General features: G+C 34.5%; 1 protein-coding gene across 1 annotated transcript in view; it reads left to right on the top strand.

Moving 5' to 3' along the window:
• The window catches only part of THSD7B (thrombospondin type 1 domain containing 7B), a 696,543-nt gene that overhangs the window by 156,216 nt on the left and 524,344 nt on the right, over window positions 1-15,983 (top strand). The window contains exon 2 of the mRNA XM_036422004.2: window positions 3,028-3,838. Coding sequence (XP_036277897.1) covers window positions 3,028-3,838 — 811 coding nt within the window. The remainder of the gene's footprint in view (window positions 1-3,027; window positions 3,839-15,983) is intronic.

Here is a 15,983-nt window from a genome sequence, read left to right as displayed (position 1 = left end):
TGCGCGTGCGCGCACATACACACACACACACACACACACACACACACACACACACACATCCCAACTGTGCATTTGATACCTAAGCAAATAGAGATAAACTGTCAGCCATTATTTTAAAACCCAGTGCTTTACAAAAATGTTTCCTTTACATTTATCCAAATAACTTTTCTACCATTCAAGGCTGATTTTGGATTTTAAAAGTTGTCTGCAATCATATGTCTTTTTGAAATGTTCCTTTACTGAATAACTGTGGGAATATTTTTTTCTTGGTAATAATAAAAATTTGCATGTTTAGTCTTACATGATAGGCAGGGATGGCATATTAAACTGAAAACTACTCCAGAACAGCTGAGCATATTAAGCCTGAGAATACCTTTTATGTAACGGTGAATATCTCAATATACAAAGTACAAAGCTGTGAGTGATGTAGGAGGGAATCAGGAGACTTGAGAGCAAATCAGTTTGTGCTGAGAGCACTGCTTTCCATGCACATGTCCTGGGCCGTGATCAAGGCTGGGGCAACAGGTCCAGGAAGCATGTGGGAAACCAAGGGTGTTTGGTGAGTAGGAGCTGATTTACTCTAGTGAAACTTCTCTGTCCATTTCTGCAAGAGGAGACTCTAGTGTGGAGGTACTAAAAGAAGAAGGTGTATTTTCTATGTTAAATCCTCTCAGAAAGTAAGGAATCTCTGGGACTCCAGCTTCACAGGGTATTGCCTAGATTCTAGGCCCTAGAACATCAGGCTCATGGGACTGTGAAGAAGAACTGGGATGACTGTGTGTATTAGAACCCAATTGTTGTCCATAAAATTGAAAGATCCTCATGTGGCATGTGGCCCTGATTGCAAATACCCATCTCTGGGGCTGCTAAGTGCACGTGACTATGCACACACGTATTATTCCTAGACACTCAATAGATGTGCATGAAGTATATTCCATCAAGTAATTAAGTGGCATTTTGGGTGTTGTATCCTATTTTGGGAAAAGCTATACATTCTTTTTTTCACTTGTATAAATTTAAACACTTTTCAAGGTGTGACTTGCTTTTATGATCACAACCCTAGTATGGGGGCAAAAGGTACCTGATTCAGCTGAAACACACTTTCCAGGTTCATATTACATATTTAAGTAAAGTGAAAGGGCTAAATCTTTTTTCTTTCTTTCCATTGACACAAAACGGGGTCACTTGGAGTCCTTGTGAAAAGATAGATAATTGGCCTTGAGGACAAGCCAGCTGGTATGTCACCAAAAAAAAAAAAAAAAAAAAAATGTGAGGGACATCAAACTGGCAGGTTTTCATCTGCTCATTTCTTGGACTCTTTCCCACAAACACTAATTCATTAATTTAAAGATTTGGCATATGACAAGGCAATGTGGAAGTCTTTACCTGGACTCAAAGCCTATCAGAAATCAGAAGGGATGTATTTCTAGGACTGTGGGAGCAGGGTTTCCAAAGGCAAATCAGCACTAATTATTCCTTTATGACCTTACTTTTATCCTCTATAGCATTTTTATGCAATTTAATCTGCAAGCAAATACCACAATTGAGGACGACTATTTAGAAAATGAAAATATATTTAGGATAATTTGGCAGGTTATTTTTTAATAAAGTATTTCTCTTCTGAGCTATTTAGAATGTGAGCCAAAGGACTGAAAACATGATAAATCCTACTTTATTAAAGCTTGGATATAAGGCTTTTCTTTTAGATGAAACACTGCCCAATGGAAAGTATTAATAATGAATTAGATATATAGACTTTGGAACATAATAATTACAGTGATTCCAATCTTTTTTAAGTATTATCTACTTGGCACCACATTATATAATTGATCTTCAGAACAACTCTATAAGTCAGTGCTTTTAATTATCTTCCTCCTATGTAGTTAAGGAAACGAAGGCTTAGACATTTACTTATTTATTTTTTGTTGAAAGTATTACATATGCCCCCCTTTTTCCTCATTGACCTCTTCTATCCTGCTTCTCCCTCCACTATCCCCACAGTCCCAGGCCTTCATCATCCAGTCCATGGATTATGCGTATACTTATACAAGGTCTTGGTTGATCTCTTCCCACCTACCCACCCTTCCCCATGTTCCCTCTGAGATTTGACAGTCTATACTTCTATGACTCTGGATCTAATTTGTTCATCAGTTTATTTTGTTCATTATATTCCACATATGATTGAGATCATGTGATACTTGTCTTCCTCTGACTAGCATAATATTCTCCAGGTCCCTCCATGCTGCTGCAAATGGTAAGAGTTATTTCTTTTTTAGAGTTGCATAGTATTCCGTTGTGAAAATGTATCACAGCTTTTTTATCCAGTCATCTCTGATGGGCACTTGGAATGTCTCCAGATCTTAGCTATTGCAAATTGTGCTGCTATGAACATGAGTGCATACATTATTTCTGATTGTTGCTTCAGATTTCTTGGGATATATTTCTACAAGTGGGATCACTGGGTCAAATGGCAGTCCCATATCTAATTTTTTAAGGAAACTCCATATTATTTTCCATAAGAATTTTTTTTTAATCCTCAACCAAGGACATGCTTAGAGATAGCAAAGGAGAGATAGATAGATAGATAGATAGATAGATAGATAGATAGAGATTATGAGAGAGAGAGAAACACCAATGTGTGAGAGAAATATTCAGTTGCCTTCTGTACATGATGCTCAGACTGGTGATCGAGCCTTCACCTCAGGTATGTGCCCTGACTAGGAATTGAACCAGCAACCTTTCAGTGCATAAAACGACATTCAATTAACTGAGCCTCTCCAGCCAGACAAGGCTTAGAAATTTGAAGTAATTTGTCCAAGCTGATATTGCTAGTAAGAGAGGAAATAAATGGGGATTACATAAAGGCCAACTGATGGAGAATCTCACACTCTTAACCACTAAATTATACTGTCCACCAAAATTTGTAATTTCACATCAGCTGTACAAAAAGTATGCAGACTGTCCTGCTTCTGTGTGGGTGGTGGCATGGAGCTCTGAGTAACCGACCCCTTGTATTTCTGCCTGTAGGCCCCTGGGGAAGGTGCACAGGAGATTGTGGGCCACGAGGAGTCCAGACGCGTGCACTGTGGTGCTTCCACTTTGAAGGTTGGACCAGTCACCCGTCTAGCTGCGATGAGAACCACAGGCCTCCGAAGGAGAGAAGCTGCTTCCGAGTGTGTGACTGGCACAGCGACCTCTTCCAGTGGGAGGTCTCTGACTGGCACCACTGTGTGCTTGTGCCCCCCGTCCTGGGCCAGGCCAGGCCCCGGACCTCAGGGTGCGTGACGGCCCAGCACGGGCTGCAGCACCGCACTGTGCACTGCGTTCAGAAGTTGAACAGAACCATGGTTGCAAGTGAAATATGTGAACACTTTGCCCCTCAGCCCCCCACAGAACAAGCTTGCCTCATTCCTTGCCCCCGGGATTGTGTTGTGTCTGAGTTCTCACCTTGGTCCAAGTGTAGCAAGGGGTGCAGGAGGCGACTGCAGCACAGAACTCGAGTGGCCATCGCCCCCCCCCTCTATGGAGGTTCTCACTGCCCCAATCTGACAGAGACAAGGATCTGCGAAGCGCCCATTTCCTGTCCTCTTGGGGAAGAGGAATACACGTTCAGCCTTAAAGTTGGCCCGTGGAGTAAATGCAGACTGCCTCAGCTCAAGGACATTAACCTGACCGGAAGAACTGCTCTGGATTTCAGCTCTGATTCAAAGGAGCAAGTCACCTTGAGATACCCAAGTTACAAGCCACATCACCATGCCAAGCCCTGGGACATAGAAATAGGCTATCAAACCCGGCAGGTCTGGTGTACAAGGAGTGATGGGAAAAATGCCATGATAAGGTAGGAGGCCTTCAGTGTTTATGTTTTTGACTCACCTGAATATTGTACAGTATGATTTTATAAGGTTTCTTTCTGATTTTCTACAACAGGAAAATGGTAAGCAGGTTTGGGATTTAGGTTTTTAAAAGTTTTATTTGAGAAGTCTTCAATTTTAATTCTAAAAATACCAGTGTGGAGACCACGCAGTGTTCTGAATTCTTGCATAATTGGTACTGAAACTATATTAGGTGTCATATATTTCCACACTTTATCAAATATCAACCAATTAAAACTAAAGTCTTTTATTACTATAGTGGTAAAAGATATTACAAATATTCAAGTTCACTCAAATTGGTAATATGTTATTCAAATGATCATTTTTCATAATTTTTGTTTCTTAAACTTCTTTTATTCTTGCTTTAGTTTTGTTTTCATGATTAAGAATGATTTTTTTTAATATTTGAAATGTAGATTTTTTTTACAGTAGAATATTGATATGTTAATCTAAGACTGCTTGCTTTCTTTGGTGTTGATATGATAAAAATATTAACTTGAACAGAAAATAATTAGAATTACAATTTCTACAGGATCTGAACTAAAACTTAAAAGCTATTGTGTAGGTTTCAATATTATTTGTAATTGTTTTATTTTAAATTGTGTTATAAAACATCTTGACATTAAACCCAGAGAACTATGTTGAAAATAATACTGGTTTAACTTTCCCCCATGCGGTTTTAAATGAAAACACTGTTATATTGCCAAGTTTCTTCCAAATTATGATTTTCAATAGTATTTAAATTACCAAACAATGAAACACTCATCTTTAAAATTAATCGTTATCACCAGTTACTGTTTTCTATGGATCTACAGCTGGGTGGGAGAGATTCAGAAGATTACCTCTGCTATTCAAGAACAAAGAAATATAATGATTTTTTTTTTAAAAATTTGACTTTAAAAATGAGCATATTTTATCGTGGGTGCTTCATTCTGATTTATGCTATATACAATTTGCAAGTCCATTGAAGAGTGATTTTCTGCCTCTTTTTGCCCCTCTCTGTGAAGCCCAAGAGATTAAGTAGATGATTTGAGTGATTATTATTTGAATATGTATGTAGAATTCTGTAATAACATTATTTTCTTAATATTGCACATCGGATTATTACATAGAATGTTTTCATTTTTAGTTTGCTTGTTTTTACCAAGTTCTTTAAAAATGTTAATAGACTTTATTTTTAGAGCAGCTTTAGTTTTATATTTACAGAGAATTTGAGTGGAAAATACAGAGTTCTCATATGCCTTCTCATCACACCCCTTTCAAACATACGCTGTTTCACACACATATCTTGCATTGATGTAGTATACCTGTTACAATGGATGAGCCAATATTGATGCATTACTATAGCCCAGAGTACATTAGAGTTCTACGGCTTTGTACCAATGTATAATGACGTGTATCCATCATTGCCATGTCAGAGGAAAATAGTTTCACTTCCATAAAAATCTGTAATCCATCTGCTGATCTAATGCTTCTCCTTGAACCCCTGCTAACCAATGATCTCTTACTGTCTGCATATTTTGCCTTTCCCCAGAATGTCATAGCATTGGACTGATGTACTGTATGGCCTTTTTTGTTTAGCTTTGTTCACTTGGCAATATACATTTAAGGGTCCTCCATGTTTATTCATGGCTTGGTAGTGCAGTAGATTTTAGCACTGAGTATTCCATTGTCTGGATGTACCACACTTTTTTATTCATTCACCTATTGAAGGACATGTTGTTTGCTTCCAAGTTTCCGCACCTATGTATAAAACTGCTAGAAACATTCATGTGAGATTTTTATGTGGACATGTGTTTTCAGTGCATATGGGTAAATGTCAATGAGAACAATTCATGGATATTATAGTAAGAGTATGTGTAGTTTCTACAAAATTTCTGAAATGTCTGTCAAAGTGGCTATAAATATATATTTTAATTTTTTTAAATATATTTTATTGATTTTTTTTACAGAGAGAAAGGCAGAGAGATAGAGAGTTAGAAACATCGATGAGAGAGAAACATTGATCAGCTGCCTCCTGCACACCCCCTACTGGGGACGTGCCCAAAAACAAGGTACATGCCCTGGACCCGAATCGAACCTGGGACCTTTCAGTCTGCAGACTGACGCTCTATCCTCTGAACCAAACCAGTTTCGGCAATTTTTTATCACCAATAACAATGAATGAGAATTCCAACTGCTTCAGTTACTGGCAGGACTTGATGTTCTCAGTGCTTTGGGTTTTAATCATTTTAATAGATTAATAATGCTATCTTGCCTTAATTTCCCATTTCTTGATGATATATGATCTTCAGCATCTTTTTATATGCTTATTTGCCATCTGGATATCTTCCTTGGAGAGATATTTGTTTAGATTTTTGTCTATTTATTGATTTGTAGGTTTTTTTTTTCTTATTGTTGATTTTTAAGAGCTATTTTTATCAGATATATGTTTTAAAAATCTCTTTCAGCTCTGGCCAGGTGGCTCAGTTGGTTAGGCATCATCCCATATATGTAAAGGTTGCAGGTTCAATTCCTGATCAGGGCACATGGCCAGGTTTCAGGCTCAATCCCCAGCAGGGGGCATGTTTTGTTCTCATATTGATGCTTCTCTCTGTCCCTCTCCCTTTCTCTCTCTAAAAATCAATATAAAAATATATATATAGTGCAGTTTGTCACCTGTCTTCTTATTCTCTCTGTTATGGATCATTCTTGGGTGTTAAAATCTAAAATGTAAATAAATAAAAATCACCAAACCCAAGATCAACTATATTTTTTTAATGTTATCTTCTACAAGTTTTATTGTTTTGCATTTTACTATTTTGAGTAAATTTTTTATGAGGTGTAAGGTCTGCGTCTTGATTTACTATTTTTTGGTTGTTCTAGTACCATTTATTTAAAAGAGTATCCTTTCTCCACTGCAGTGCCTTGTTCCTTTGTCAAAGATCAGTTGACTCTATTTGTGTGTATTTATTTCTGAGCTGTCTTTATTGCATTGATACATTTACATATTCCTTGCTAATAACACACTGTCTTTAATTCTAAAAATTTTTTGTAAATCCTGAAGTTGGGTAGTGTCAGTCCTCTAAATTAGTTTTTAACATTATGTTGATTGAATCTTCTGGATCTTTTGTCTTTTCATATAAATTTTAGAAGCATTTGGTCCAAAACCACACTTTTGTTCATAATTTTCTTGTAATGTATAGATCAATTCGGGAATAGCTAACATCTTGATAATATTTAATCTTCCTATTTATTTACATGGGCTATCCATTTATTTAAATTTTCTTTGATTTCTTTCATCAAAATTTTGTACTTTTTTTCATATAGACCTTTACATATTTTATTAGATTGACACAAGTATTTCACATATTTTTGGAGCTAATATAAATGTATTGTGTTTTTGCATTCAAGTTCTATGTTTTCATTGTAGGTACACAAGATAGCAATTGTCTTTTGCATGTTAATTGTGTACCCTACAACTTTGTTATAATTGCTTAATAGTTTCAGGAGACTTTTTGTTGCTATTATTGTTGATTCTTTGGAATTATATATATAGATAACTATATCATTTGCAAATATTTTTTCTTTTCTATCTGTATATCTTTTATTTCCCATTTCTGTTTTATTGCATTATCTAGGACTTCCATTAAGATCTAAAATAGGAGTGATAAGAAGGAATATCCATGCCTTGTTCCTGATCATAGCAGGAAATCATATGGTTTCCCACCATTAAATATAATGTGTTCTGTAGGGTTTTTATAGATGTTCTTTATCCATTTAAAGATGTCACCCTCTATTACTAGTTTGCTGAGAATTTTTATTATGCATAAGTCTTAGTCTTTGTCAAATGCTTTTTCTCTCCATAGATAGATAGGATTATTAAGGTTCTTTTTAAATAATATATTTTATTGATTTTAGAGAGGAAGGGAGAGCAAGAGAGATATAGAAACATGGGATATCATTGATGGGCTGCCTTCTGCTTTCCCCACACCTGGGATTGAGTCTGCAGCCCAGGAATGTGCTCTGAACAAGAATCGTACCATGACCTCCTGGTTCATAGGTTGATGCTGAGTCATGCTGGATGGGCTATTAATATTATTGATTACGTTATTGATTTTGAATGTTGAACAAGCTTTGCATACCTGAAATAAACCACACTCGCTTGAGGTGTATTATATTTTAATATATTGTTGGATGTTATTTGCTAATGTTTTGTTGACCTTTTTTACATATATATTCATGTCAGATATCAGTCTTAAATTCCTTTCTTGTGATGGCTTTCTTCAGTATTGGTATTAGAGTAATGCTGGTCTCATAAAATGAATTGGGACATATGTCCTCTGCTTTGTTTTTCCAAAATAAATTATAGAGAATTTGCTGTTGCTACATTGTCTTCCTTGAATATTTGATGGAATTTGACAGTGAACCCATCTGGTCCTGGTGTTTTATGTTTTGGCAGGCTATTAATTATTGATTCAATTACTTTAATAGATATTGATCTGCCGAGGCAGATCTGCCCTAGCTTGTGTGGCTCAGCTGTTAAGGATTTTCCCAAGCATGAAAAGGTCACCTGTTCAAAGCACATGCCTGGGATTCTAGCTTGATCCCTAGTAGGGGTCTTACAGGAGGCAGCTGATCATTAATTTTTTTCTTTCTCTCTAAAAATCAATAACAAACATATTTAAAAGTTTATATAGATCTGTTTAGATTATAAATTTATCCTTGTTTGAGCTTTGGCTGAGTGTATTATTTAAGGAATTGCTTCATTCACCTAAGTTACCAAATTTGTGGTCAAAGACTTATGTTTTTGAATGTTTATAATATTCCAATAGTATACTTTTAATGCCCATGGGATCATTAGTGATGACCCCTCTTTCATTACTGATGTTAGTACTTTGTATCTTCTCTTTCTCTTTATTATCTTAATTTACCCAGAGATTTATCAGTTTTATTGAACTTTTCAAAGAACCAATTTTTTATTTTAGTTATTTTTTCTATTTATTTTCTGTTTCTAATTATGTAGATTTTAGCTCTAGTTTTTATTATTTAATTATACTTACTTTGTATTTAATTTGCTGTTCTTCTTATAGTTTACTAAATTAGAAGTTTAGGTTATTAACTTTAGATATTTATTCTTTTCTAATATGCAAAATTAATGCCACAAATTTTCCTTTTAGGATGCTTGTATTGCATCCTAATAATTTTAATTTTGGTTTATTTCAAAATATTGTTTAAATTCTATTGATTTTTTTTTTTTTTTTTTAGTTCGGCCCATGTAGTATTTCAAGTGTGTTGTTTAAACACCACGGTTTTTCAGCCATATTTCTATTATTTCTTTGTTTAATTCTTTTGTGCTCTGAGTGCATCTTTGTATGACTTCTGTACTTTTAGGTTCCTTCAGGTGTGTTTTATAACCCAAATGTGGTCTGTCTTGCTGAATGTTCTGTGTAATCCTGAGAGAATGTGCATTTGTTGGAGGAAGTATTCTATGAATGTTGATTATATTCAGATGATTTATAGTGTGGTTTAGTTCAACTATGTCCTTACAGATTTTCTTCCTGTTGTATCTGTCCATTTCTAATAGAGGAGTGTTGAAGTCTTCAACCACAATAGTAGAATCACCTATTCTTCTTTGCAGTTTTATCTGTTGTTGAGTATATACATATTCCAGGATTGCTATGTCGTTTGGGAGTATTGACCATTTTGTTATGGAATGCCAATTTTTTATGCCTGATAATGTCCCTTGCTGTAAATTCTGCTTTTTCTGGAATAAATAGAATTACTCCGTATTTCTTTTGATTACTGTTATCATGGTATATTTTTTCTATCTCTTTATTTTTGCATGTATTTATTGATATTTTTTCTTTATTGTTGAAAGTGTTACATATGTCTCTTCCCTCCCCCCATTGTCCATTCCTTTACTTTTTAATCTATCTGTGTGTCTTTATATTTAGTGTCAGTTTCTTGTAGATGACATAAAGTTTGATCTTGCAAGTTTATTCACTTTGACAATCTCAGTCTTTTAATTTATATATTTGTATCATTGGTGCTAAAAATGGTCATTGATATAATTGGATTAACAGCTTCCACATTGATTATAGTTTTCCATTCATTGCTTTTGTTCTTTGTTTCACTTATTGACTTCTTCTGATTTTCATCTTTCTGTTTTCAATGGAACATTTTATGTCATTTTGTCTCCTCTTTTAACATATCAATTATACTATTTTTTGTACCTGTTTTGGTAGTTGCCTTAGAGTTTACCTTGTAAATTTACCACTAATTTTGTCCACTTTCAGATAACACAATACCACTTTATACATACTGCAAGTATCCGATGGCAGAGTATTCCTAGTCCCTTTTCCCCATCCCTTATAACATTGCTGGTATTAGTTTTACTTACCTACATTTGAATCATTGAATACATTGTTATTATAATTTTGAACAGATTATTAACTATTAGATCAATTATGATTAAAAATAAAATATTTTATTTTACCTCCTTTATTTCTCCTCCAACAGGCCTTCTCTTTGTGAATCTAAGTTTCTGACTAATATGTATTATTTTCTTTTTTCCAAAGAACTTCTCTTACTATTTCTTTTTTAAAATGCTTTTATTGACATTAGAGAGAGAAAGGTTCTTTTTGTTGTTTTGAGGACTATAGAGACCCCTTCTAAGCTGAAATGGAAACCACAAATCTCCATGTTCTCTTTTGAGTTCTAGGTAGGATACTGGGATACTGAACCAAAACAACTATATATATATTTTTTCTTACATTATCTCATGAAATCCATACCAGTCGTTTTAATTAGTCATGAAAGCACTATAAAATGACTAACATAGTATCATAAAATGATTAGATTACCAGGTGTTCAGAGAGAACATTTCTATTCCGCTGTCTTCCACTACACTAAACAAAAATATTGCACTTGATGTCTGTCCGGCAGCATTGCTGACACAGTTGTCTCATTTCCATCCAACCTGATGAACTGTGGACTATCTGGGCACAGTCAACCAATATTATTTTAAAAAGGCTAAATCTATCTCTGAAAAGTACACTGTGTGTGTATGTGTGTGCGCGCATGTGTGTGGAGGAGTGGTTCCGATTCATTCAGGAAACCATCGTTATGTTTATGTGTCCATTGGTTTCTAGGATGAACTTTGTTTCCTGTAATCATTAAAAATTGTCCACAAGAATAGATTCCCTTTTACTCTGTCCTTATATCTACCTTCAGGTCACTTTCCTTTTGAGGGACTCTGTGAGACTGTAGAGACAAGTGGCATTTTGCTGATTATGGCAATGGCTGGTCACCTGGTCATTTATAACCGGAGCACCATTATTTACTTGGCAATGAAAGCTCCTGCCTATGACTTCCTGGACAGTCACATCATCAATCTAGGACACCACAGAGCTCTAAGGAAGGCCTTTTACTGGTGTTCCCATTGATTACTGTTACTTTTGATAATCACCTCAAGCAATTTTCTGTGCACAGTTATACTTGCAATGTGGTAGGCAGTTTTATTATTCTTGATGCCACTCTGCTCCCTAATCATTGATTTGCCTATTGGATTTAAACCTCCTTTGTTTCCAGTTCTCATTGCATGTCTTATATTTTTCTCTTTTATTTTGACAGAAATTTCTCTGAGATTCTATTATGACATTTTAAAATAGTTGTCCTACAGCCTGTTCATTATGCATTCTCAGATATCAGTTATGCTATTATTGAATTTTATAATACCTTACTTAGCAAAATGAAGTAGGCTTCTATATTCAGGTTTTTTTTTAAATAATTTCTTTTCTTTAAATAAAAGTAGATCTGAATTATGAAATCCAATCTGAAGACTAGGCAATCAGTCCATTTGCCTGAGTAAGAAAGTGGTTTAATTTATTGTCTGTGTGAATAAAATTCGGATGAATTTTATGGATTTTACTTTCATATCATTAAATATAGAGGAACCTTTGTCATGGACACTGTTTTAAGAGCTGTGATCATTTGGTACAACTGAAACATACCTAAATTTTCAGGCCAGTATAATGATTTTCTCTGAAAATAGGATAATAAATTTTAACTCTATCAAAGAAACATCATTGCTAGAGCTCAATTCTGTTGTTACTTTGTTTTTTATTTGTATTACCTCCAACCATTTAAACACACATATTAAAACATATAGCTGCATATCATTCTTAGTACCCTAAGAAAGTTGTATTCTGAGACTTGAACTTCATTTCATATTTCTATTGAAACTGTTTTGTAGTAACAAGAAATGAATACAATACTAAAAGCATTTTATGTTGGAATAGCATCACTTTAAGAATATTCCTTCTCAAGAAGTTAATATTTCAGTATACATGTGCTGTCTCCTATCTATAGAATAATCTCTGTCCCACAGAAGCAACTGAAATGCATATTTAAAATATGATTTCATATTGCTCTTTTAGTTTTAATATATGATTTTAGGTTTATTGACTGTTGAAAGTTTAAAAATAGTATAACTCAAAATAAGAAATTAAGAAGCATTTTAATAGTTCAGATCTATGTTATTGAGAATTAGACAGGAAAATGTTATATAGTTCAAGCAGTGCCCCTCCATTTCTATAAATTCTAACCTAATATAAACATTACTTTTGTCAAGGTTATTTGGCCAATCAAGGAGGTTGTAGAGAAAACAAAACTCATAATCATCCAGCTAAAATTTCTTAGTAATTCTTAATGTTTTCCTAGTCATTTTAAATTATTTTTTGCATTTGAAAGTTGTCTTCTAGACAATGTTAAAAACAAAACTGTTTATTCAAACTATTTCACTTGCTGAAACTTATCTCATAGTAGGTAGCTTATTTTTTAGTCTAATTTCTAAAGCATCTAGGTATTTCATATCTATCTTGGTGTGTACATGTTTTTCTTCTTCAGATTATTATTCCTATTTTTAAAAGCTATTCTTATTAGTTTGAATGGTGGCAGAAAAATGCTATCCATTTGTAATAAAAATCATTAAAATAAATAGCATATATTTACTTGAGTTCCCAAATCTAAATATTCTCTTAAAGCCTCTCTTAGTTCTGGTCACTTCTCTTCATTTCTCCATTCACATTTTGTCCCCTGGTGTTATTTTCATGATGACATCTTGGAGTCATTCTTTAAATTAGAATTTGCAATCTCCTGAAGCAATTTTTCTCTTGTTACTGTGCTATAATTTGGATGAGGTGCTATAAAGGGATAGTAGTGTTTTTGTTGATAATTGGGATAACTGTGCTTTCAAAGATTTCTAATGTATTTTCTTAGTTATACTTTCACTTCTAAAAAAATAACTTTTTTTGCTGTAAAGACTGCGTTGGAAGTATTCAATTGTTTTTTATTTATTTTTTATTTTATTTTTATTTTTAAAAAATATATTTTATTGATTTTTTTAAAGAGAGGAAGGGATAGGGATAGAGAGTTAGAAACATCAATGAGAGAGAAACATCGATTAGTTGCCTCCTGCATATCCACACTGGGGACGTGTCTGTAACCAAAGTACATGCTCTTGACCAGAATCAAAACTGGGACCCTTCAGTCCACAGGCCGATGCTCTATCTACTAAGCCAAACTGGTCAGGGCTTTTCTTTGTTATTTTTAAGTAATGTATTTCAAAAGAAACATTTCAGAAAAGTGTACTTATATTCATTTTAAGTTAGTGTACGCAAAAACATACAGATCTCACACTCACATTTGCATATTAAGCAGAAACAAAAAAGTAAGAGAGAAACCACGGGGCATGCCATTCAAGAAGGTCATAGTGCAATCCGGTTCTTCATGATGAGTACCTCAAGGTCACTAGGATAAAAGATAAGAACAGCTTGTGTTTTCCTACATGTGATCACCATTGGATACTTATCTCCACAGATGGTTCCTTCCTTTAGAATACATTGTGAGTTCCCCTGCCCCTTCCCTACACACCCACACTTAGGTGGGCTGTAAAACAATGAATTTATCAACAGTTAAAATGTAGGAACTCTTGATAATCTGGTGACATCTTATCAGCTATGCCCCCAGACCTAATAAGTCAGTAATTATTGCTTTCTAAGAAAGTCTGCACAGATACCTCTAGGTAATTGTTGCAAACCTTGGAAATATTAAATTCTATAAACAAATATTCCATAAATTAGAATAAGATTAGTAGAAATTAGATTTTCACAATTCAGTACTTTACATGTGCATTTTTAATTAATTTTTACCAGTATTTTTTCCATGTATAAGGCAGATTAAGCTCTTTAGGGATTTGTTGATGTATAAATTGGTCATTATGTGACTTTAGCAGAAATTTTTTTTTGTCAAATAACTTTTCATATTTCTGATCAAATAGGGCAACATGAACATAGCTATTTATTACTGCTATACTCTGGAACCCCACGTAAATAAAGGAATAAAAAGGCATGAACCCTGAAGGACAAAAGTAATTGGAAAGGCTATAAAAGCTAAAAAGAAAAATCAACAGATTCTGGGAACTGGAAGCAGATGGATGAGTGGTAATTTTCCTAGCAGAGGGGAAAGCTGAAAGCTTTCCTTCAGCTGGAAGATTTTCAAGAAGCAAATCAGTTTATGTGGCACAGCTATTACACACACAACCTGTGCTTTTCACACTTTTTCTCTTCTGTCACCCAGAGAAAGATAGTTCACTGTCTCATTTGTAATTTTTTAGAATTTTATATATTTTTTATTGATTTTAGAGAGAGGTGGGGAGAGGTATACTAGTATATATAGAGAAGAATCTATGAGAAGAGAAACATCAATCATCTGCTTCCTACACTAACAACCCCCGCCCCCTCTTAATTGGGGATCTAGCCTGTATCCCTGGCATGTGCCCTGACCAAGAATCCAACCATGATCTCCTGCTTCATGGATCAACACCCAACCATGAGCCACACCGGCCAGGCTTCCCTGTCTTCTTTGCAGTTCTGTTGGGGATATTTGACCGAGATCTGACCAGTGAAATGTGGGTATTATAAATGAGGCTAAAGTCATACATCACTTTGGGCCATCTTCCTACTCTACCTCCCTTTTCCAAGGAGAACTCGGAAGGCACCCCATTTAGATGGTAAATCTATAATCCAGGTACAAACTGGATCCTTAAGTCTTTGGGTAGAGGAGTGCCTTCTAGGAGAGCTAAATTATCTGTGTCAAACTCTATATGAAAGGAAAACAAACTCTTGGTCTGGTAAATCATTGAGATTTCAGGTCACCACAGTATAGCTCATTCTATTCTAACTGATACAAGATTCTTGGAAGGCTTAAGAATTATAGGTGGTAAGTAACTCTGAGGACAGATATATTCAATATGCCTAAAACTTATTCCTTTACCTACAGACTGTAGTATAAGTGTGAAACATCATTCTGTGAACATGCAGGTTTGTGAGAGTACCCTGCATTTTTACAGAATGCAGCTCTCTTTCTCTAGTCAGCTTTCATAAAGACAGCAGTATGGTCTATAAGGGCAACACAAGAGAGAGAAGGATTCCCATTCTGAAATTAATGGTGCAGGTCCCAATGAGTTCTGCATCATCAGTCCCCAGCAATGTTTACTATTTGAAGAGTCCCACCTTATAGTCAAAGAGCTTCCAATCTGTGCTTGTGGTACCTCATTGAAATCTGAAAGAGCAAAGGATCAATTAAGTAAAAGCAGAAAGTTGTAATTTATATTGTCAATGATATGACGGGAGATATTTCATTCATGGAAAGAAAGGAGGATGATATTAAAAAGAAATAAGTAGGGAATAAGGAAGTAATCTTACACATTAAATATTTTATTGAAATGTGTGTTAAGAATTAATATGAAGTTCAAAGATAATTTTGAAGAAATCTCTGTGAAAGACAAACTACACTGAACATAGAGAGAAAAATATCAGAATTATATAGGTTAAATATTAATACAAAGGATGAACATATACAATGTTGATGTTTCCAAAATCGGAGGTCTTGTAAAGTACCATATATGAAAATCTATATAAAATTAATCGATAACCTAAATATGAAATTGTAAAGTATAAAGTTTTTCTGGCAGATAAAATATGGGAGCATGACTTTATGACATTGAGATAAAGGAAAAATCTCATGAAATTTAATAAAATGTGGCATAAACGAGCAAACTCTAAAGGG

Source organism: Pipistrellus kuhlii, unplaced genomic scaffold, assembly GCF_014108245.1.
Source record: "Pipistrellus kuhlii isolate mPipKuh1 unplaced genomic scaffold, mPipKuh1.p scaffold_m20_p_7, whole genome shotgun sequence".
NCBI lineage: Eukaryota > Metazoa > Chordata > Mammalia > Chiroptera > Vespertilionidae > Pipistrellus > Pipistrellus kuhlii.
The sequence above is the reverse complement of the archived record's forward strand: the minus strand, read 5'-3'. Positions and strand labels throughout refer to the sequence as shown.